General features: G+C 38.4%; 2 protein-coding genes across 2 annotated transcripts; both read right to left on the reverse strand.

The window, feature by feature from the left end:
- Window positions 1-398: 398 nt before the first annotated feature.
- LOC125206310 lies at window positions 399-1,000 on the reverse strand. Its single transcript, XM_048105582.1, has 2 exons — window positions 820-1,000; window positions 399-712 (listed from the first exon to the last, which is right to left on the reverse strand). The coding sequence occupies exons 1-2, from the start codon at window positions 998-1,000 to the stop codon at window positions 399-401; spliced, it is 495 nt and encodes a 164-aa protein (XP_047961539.1).
- Window positions 1,001-1,616: 616 nt separating this feature from the next.
- LOC125207242 (nuclear transport factor 2) lies at window positions 1,617-6,466 on the reverse strand. Its single transcript, XM_048106506.1, has 9 exons — window positions 6,293-6,466; window positions 6,042-6,176; window positions 5,250-5,556; window positions 4,202-4,503; window positions 3,467-3,638; window positions 2,976-3,097; window positions 2,832-2,897; window positions 2,077-2,155; window positions 1,617-1,854 (listed from the first exon to the last, which is right to left on the reverse strand). Exons 1-9 carry the CDS (start codon window positions 6,329-6,331, stop codon window positions 1,802-1,804), a joined length of 1,275 nt encoding a protein of 424 aa, XP_047962463.1. The 5' UTR covers window positions 6,332-6,466; the 3' UTR covers window positions 1,617-1,801.
- Between the last annotated feature and the right edge of the window lie 1,197 nt (window positions 6,467-7,663).

Consider the following 7,663-nt stretch of genomic DNA (forward strand, 5'->3'; position numbering starts at 1 on the left):
CGGACCCTTCACCATCCCCCATCGACTCTGGAGCACACCAAATGCGCACTCCCTCCTGACGGCTCGCAAAGTAGGACTTCTTTGGTCCGATCGCATGCTTGATCGTCTTCACAAAGACGGGTCAGTTTGGGTATATCTCATCCGCCAAATAGTATCTCACATTGTGCTGGTTGCCATTGGCGACAAAACTGATGGCGGGACCAACGCCATTGCACTGATCGTTGAACATGGGCGACGACTAAAGGACGTTGAGGTCGTTGTTCGACCCGGCGACTCCAAAATAAACATGCCATATCCACAGCCGGTAGTCAGCACAGCTTCAAGGATCATCGTTGGATGCTTGGCTTTGAAGCCGGAAGTGTGTATCCCCTCCAGGCGACGGGGCAGTTCCTCCACTCCTAATGCATACAATCTATGCTGCCCAACATCCCAGGGAACCCGTGCACCGACCCGTGCATATTTATCAGCCGCTGGCAGTCTTCGGGGCTCGGACGCCGAAGATACCGATCCCCGAATATCGATCTAACGCCCGCGCAAAAATTCAGCAGACACTCGACGGCTGAAGACTCGCCAATGTGGAGGTACTCGTCGAACATGTCGGTCGGGCCTCCGTACGCCAGTTGCCTGATTACGGCAGTGCACTTCTGTACGGCCGTGTGTCCGGGTTTGACAGCCGCATCCTCCCCGATCCCGAAAAACTCGTATCTTCTCTCTAAAGCACCCACGATATGCATAAACAGAGGACGATGCATCCTAAAACGTCGCCGGAATAAGGCATCCCCAAAACGCGGCTGCGGAGCAAAGTAGTCCTCATACAACCGAATATGTGCAGCAATGTGGTCCCGGGGTACATGACGTCGGTGATGGATCGGGCGAGGTATCGCCGCCGCCGCTGCCGGAGCAATCGATCAATCGCCTCTTGCACATCGAGATCCAATTCATTATCACTATCACTATCACTAGCGCCTCCGCCACTACCACCCGCACGACTACTCGCCATTCTAGATATACTTGAAAATAGAGTTTAGAAAGAGAATTTGCCAACACAAGTGGTGTGAATGTAATGAAGTTCAACGAGCCCTATTTATAGAGTTTTTTTAAACAAAAAAAAAATAATTTAAAACTCGAACGTCCGCCCGCCCGTGGGGGTGACGGGCGAGGCCATCCAACGGGCATATGGGACGGGCGTGGGCACCCTTCCCCTTCACTACGGCGGACGTCCGGTCGGACGTCGGCAACATCCTATCGCGACGTCCACCATTGGAGACGCTCTTAGTACGAATTCAATGAAAACAAGATCCGTATAAATGAGCTTTTAAGGTAAATACTAGTACTAAGAAAATTGAAAACTTACAATCCATTCCTACACTTAGTATCATTTCTCAACTATTATGCCTTTGAAGTTTCAAATGGAATATAACCAACAGTACAAGGCCGAATTTTTTCTTTTCGGTTCCATTGTTTCCAATAAAAAAACTAACATCTCTTTAATTTCTCACTACTGATACAACAAGAACCCCTCACCCCCAAAATTGGAAGATGAAAAGCAACAAAGAGATTACGGCAAAAACCCATAAACGTGAGAAAATTTGAGTCCCAAGGCCACTCAGAAGATCTCTCAAAATAAGGTTTCATATAAAAAAAAGACATCAAACAAAAGGAAGCATTTGCTTCAGCAATAAAACTGAAAGTCATGGCAACATGCCAACCACTTTTGTTATTGAATGATACAACACTACATCAAGTGCAACACCAAAACCATAAGTTACAAGTTCTAACTCTGGTCTTTGCTGCACTTCGCTCACCTACCAGAACTCCTTCCACCGCGCCCACCTCTGCCTCGAATCCCGCTCCCTGAACAAGAAAATTTCAAGACACGAATATTGTCAGAAAAGGACATTCAATCCATATATATCTTCTGGGCTTTAAAATTCCAGATAAAAACATTGTCTAGTGCTGAGTATTCCATATATCTAGGAAGCCAAAAAGTTTCTTGAATGAAGAGATAAGAAATCCACAGAAAGCAATTAAGGCATATCAAATTTATAATAAAATGTAGCAGGGGGAGATGCATACTTCCACCGCGAGCAGCACCACTGTTTGGTCTTCTCTCCTCAACATATACTTTCCTTCCACCCAATTGAATAGGAGAAGCCTATCAAAGAAAAGGCCGTTAATTCAAATTAAGGAACATAAAAGTGAGGCTCGAGTATGGAGTATAGACGCCATCTAAGACATTAATGATATCATAGATGACAAAGATAAGCTACAACCAGAAACAGACTATGTTTCTTCAAAGTTATAAATTGTAACAACATCAGACTCATCCCAAAAGCACACCACCTACAAAAGGATAATTTACTATAGTCACAGCATGGAAAATCTCTATATGCGTTTGTTACTTTTTTAAGTTGCACGTTTCTCATCTATATAGCTTTCAAATTCTCAACTGATCAAGTGCCAAACTGCTAAGCAGGGGCACCAGCTAAAATGCCCTCAAATAGCATGATTGAAAGAGTTGCCACCTTTTTCTCTAGACACTAGATAAATGATTATACACCATTGTTTTTTCCTCAAAAGTACTCCCTCTGTCCCTATGTAGTTGAGTCGTATTCTTTTTTGGATTGTCCCACTGCAACCGAGTCATTTCTTTTTTTTGGAAAAAAGCAACCTATTTCTTCTCACTTACTTTATTCTCTTTTCATCTCTATTTTTTTCCTTTCCTACTTTATTCTCCCTTCACTTAACACAGTTTTAACATAATTTCTTAAATCGTGCCGAAAAGAAACGACTCTACTACCTAGGGATGGAGGGAGTAGTAAGTTCCATACCTTGAGAGCATTCCGAACACTTTGAATATCTTCAAACTCAACAAAGGCATAACAGACACCAGTATCCTGTATACCAAGATATTTTTCAGAGATTCCACGACCAAATAAATTAAAATAAAAAAACTATATAGGAAAGAAAAATACCATGCGGTTCCTCAAGAAGATTCCATCATACTTGATTCTCCCAAAATTTTCGAACTCTTGCTGAAGATCAAGGGTTGTTACTGATGATGGCAAATTTCTCACATATACAGATTTTGGTTCTCCTGACAAAGTAAATGTCATCAAATTGAATGTGTTAGGGAATCAATTAATTAGCAGTCAAAATATTCATAAGTAGAAAAGTTAGGCAAATATTATAAGCCATATTTCCTGGTCAAGAATCCATCAATACACCTCCTAGCAGGTCATGAGAACAAATAATAAAATGTCATCCACACCCAAAGCTGAGCCTTATATAACATACAAAGATTCAGACTTTTTAAGTTTTAACCATCTTATTAACGGAACATCCCAAGAGTAAGACACAGCAAATACAAAATAATTTGTGGTTTAAATGAACAAAAAGAGGTTAGATATTCAGGCTTTTTGCATGCTTTCATGAGCACAGCTATAAAGAAATTGTCATCCATTACCTTCTTGTGCCGATAAGGATTCTTCCATGACATCCAGACCAGATGATGGAGGAGTAGAGATTGGCTGCTGCACCACTGGCTGTGAAATATGGTCCCAGTTTGTAACAGGTGGTCTCGGAGTGTAAGCTGGTTGAGAAATCGGTGGGGGTTGAACTCTTCCTTTAACTCGCAACTTATAATTCAAGAGGGAGTCGACAATTAGACATAGTTATAATAAGTAACTGGATTTAAAGTTGAAAGTAGGATATATTTGATCTCGAAATCCAAGAAATTTCTAGGTTGACATTTACTAGATAAATTAGCAACACTATAAATGAATGAATATGTCAAGTTTTTAGAAGAGACAACCCGCCTGAGCCTGAAGGTGATAAAGATTGACATATCTCAAATTTCAAAGCTTTAAGTAAGCAAAGATTAATAGCACTTGAGATGCCACAAGAGCTCAACTGTATAAATGCAAAATTGTTCTTATTAGACACATACATGCAGGAACAGTGGAACACAGCCACATATGATCAATATTAAGCTAATACTATTACTCAATCCTAGACTAATGCTTAGCTTTCCCAGTTAATAAATGTGTAGCAGTTTAATATTGAACTTCTGCATCTTCAACTTGCTATCAGGTAGGACAACTCAGTCACATTCTTGGACTGTGACGCAAAATAAATCTAAGCTGGCTTAAAGATAGTGTCAATCTAAAATTTTGTGTAAGCTAAGACAAATGATACTTACTATAGAAGCATAGGTGAGTTTCTCTGGTTCTCCAATGGGTTCCTCCACAAAAATCTGAGGTTCATGCACAGCAGTTTGTGGATTTTGAAGCACGTGACTTGTTTCTTCATAATGTTGTTCCTCTTCAAATCTGTCAACTTCAGGCTCCGGCACCTGCTCCTGCTCTGGCACCAGCTCCGGTTCTGGCTCAGGATCCTGTCGAAGATGCTCCTCGTAATTGTATTCTTCAACTGGTTCAACTCCTTCGACATGAACAGTGTTACCATAATCACCTACCTCCTCCTCCAATGCATAATCGGAAACTGTTATAGTTGTAGAACACACTGAATCAGACTATTGATAACGTGTCTCAACTACCACATATTGAGCTTCAAAAACATGTTGGGCTCAAAATGAAAAGACTTTCTGATCATGAAGTCCAGAAGTTTCATTACCATTAGTCCGTGTAATGAAAAAAGACCACATGAAGTAACGGATATTGAAAAAAAAGTAGGAGTAGTAATTTTTGCAGAATCAAAACTTTCACCTTATGTATTAAACAAACTTCTACTTCAAGAAGATAACTGTGAGTTCATACGAATATAAAATATTCAGGAAAATGTAGCATTGGTGTAGGTTAAGTTCAAATTGGTTAAACATGCATTTACTTCTGCATCAAAATCTTAGCATACATTTAACACATGAAACCTTGTTTAAAGGCATTAATGGAAATAATAGTTTTCATTTATGCCTAATAGAAAGAAAATTGTGCAATGAACTCTAGCCCTACTTCAGTTGAAGAACAAGGAAAGTAATAACTTTGGTAAACTGATACAGTTGAGTATCGGTATGTTCGTAATAATTTTCAGTAACAAGACACTGTATAGTGGTTCAGACTATATCTAATTCAAGTAATGCCTTGAATTTCAGTACATACACCAACCATTAAAAAAAAATTTAACAAACACAAGAACCTTTGCTTGTGCCTCTTAGTGATAAGGATGATATTTGAGCACTATACAGGAAGCATATTGAAAATTTTGAAAAGACTACGTGCAGTCTATTATACCAGGTGGATCAGGAAGATGAGATGAACTAGTCGGCCGATAATCAACATGCTGTTCCTGAACGGGAGCTGAAGGTTGGTGTGTCACCTCATCATCGGCAAAATGAAACATATCATTCAGAACAAAGTAACCTTTCTCTTGAGGAGCAAGGAAAAAGGTCTGCACAAATTTCCTCCAGTAACTGAAGTCTCTCAACTTGACAGAGCCAGTGACAACTACAAGAACACCTCCATTCCATGATTCAAGTGACTTTATTGTCTTGATCTCAATTCTCAAAAAATTAAGAGACATAAGCACCTCATGAATTTTCTGCAGCAAGAAAGACATACAAGTGCATTATTCAACTGCAAAATAGGCTGGGATCATGTAAGCAATGATTACAATCCAGAAGAGATCCAGCAGAAAATTCCAATGCAGATGGATTAAAAGGTTTAGATGGAAGAGCTCGACATTGGCCTCAACGACAAGAGCAAAAGCGAAAATGTTGCTTCAAGAAAGAAGACACTTAAAATAGAGAACAGACAATTTCAATTGCTTCGCACATGAGTAATTAGTACTAAGCTGCTTAAGCCACAGCCAAGGAGCACAAGAGACTGCACAGGCCACCGGATCTGTTTGCACCATATGATACCAAATAAAAAAATCTCTGATCCATGGAATTAGATCCAAATCAAAGTTAACATACTTTTCTACTAATAATGAGTTATAAAAAGTTAAGCAAATTAACCAGAGCCAAACACTTTTAATCGCTCAAAACATAGATTAAGATCTGCGAAGTGTGAAACGGCATTTACCATCATATCCGTGGCGGACTCGCTGAATTCTCCATCAACTCGCATCATAGAGCTCGAATCATTGTAAAATTGATGCACATACTCCCGCTGCTGCTGAAACACCTGATAGTACTGCTGAACGAAGTACGAACCAACCTGAAGAATTTCAAAAACCACGATTAAATCACATAGCTATACGACAGTGAAGAGACGAACTCACGACTACTCGCAAAACATGGGGAGCGAATCCGAAAGGAGATTGTAAGACTTACCTGCGATGCAGTGACTTGAGCTGCGTACTGGTTCGCCATTCTCCGATCGAATCCGCCGACGGCGATGATAAACCCTAGATCGAGATTTCTCGATTCGAAATGGAATTTCGTCGCTCGCGTTAATTTGAATAATTAAAGGAATTTATCCCGCTGTTTCACTGATTTACGAGAACGGCTTTTCGGAAAAGAGACGATAAATTCTTATATATTTCTGGGTTTTTTCGTTATTTTCTTTTGTCAGTGAATTGAATCCGACGTTACGTCACCGTTGTTTCGTATAGGTTTAAGAGGATCTTGACCGTCGAATGTGAATTCTTAGGTTGTGCTATCGAATATTTTGGTTGTGCTATCGAATAATTTGATAATTTAGGTAATCGCAAAATGTGGTAAATTTTGATTTACGAACTTAAACATTTTTTTTTTTTTTTTAAATTCAAACTACTATAAATCATATGTTATGAACATAATAAATCAACCGTGGTTGATATAATTAGTTTAAATATTCAAACTTCACTCAAAATTATAGGGGCACATAAATTTATTTTGAAGGCGTTTTTTTTTTTTGGTTTTTTTGAAGGAGCTTATAACTTGTGTGATTAATCAAAACTCGTATAAATGAGAGAGTATAATGAACTAGAGAGATCATTGTCAATATTTAGTAGTACTTTAGTTTCTTAATAAACATGTTAACTAATTTTGTTACTAATATATTGGAGTTTTTCAATATTTTTCTAAAAAAAATCGTTTAAAATACTTCTCCATATTCCAGCCACGGCCGGTGGCATGGAGCAAATTTTTGACAAATTGAAAAAAAAAATCTTAGTCTTAAAAACCCAATTATGTTTATGTGACTTACAATTTGGAAGACAGACTTCCATCACATATCCATATTGGTCATTCGATTCATTTAATTGATTATCTTTTTTAGTTTGGCATACATATAATACTGATAACAAACCACACACTATAAATTTTGATATTACGTAAAAGTTTACGAATATTGTAATTGCAAAAATTCAAAGAACCTAATTTAATTGGGATATTTCAAAAGTCATGTTATATTTTCTAATTTTGGTCGAAGGCTTTGCAAAATTTGGTAATTAACCTTAAAAATATGCATACATGAACTTCAAAAAATATGTTATTGTTGGGTGATGAGATTCGCATTAGGTGAGATGTCTAGGTTATATAACTCGATCATTCTAATAAAAGAAAATTGCTAAGTGATTAAATAATGGCACACGAAATACTCATTATTTGTTGGGCATAAGTTAAGGATTTGTTTATGCAGTTATTCACTTTCCTAGTCAATAGAATCATTGACCCATATGAATCGCCTTTAATTCACTTTCATTCTACTCATTAGAATTT

The sequence above is a fragment of the Salvia hispanica genome, chromosome 2 (genome assembly GCF_023119035.1).
Source record: "Salvia hispanica cultivar TCC Black 2014 chromosome 2, UniMelb_Shisp_WGS_1.0, whole genome shotgun sequence".
In the NCBI taxonomy this organism is placed as follows: domain Eukaryota; kingdom Viridiplantae; phylum Streptophyta; class Magnoliopsida; order Lamiales; family Lamiaceae; genus Salvia; species Salvia hispanica.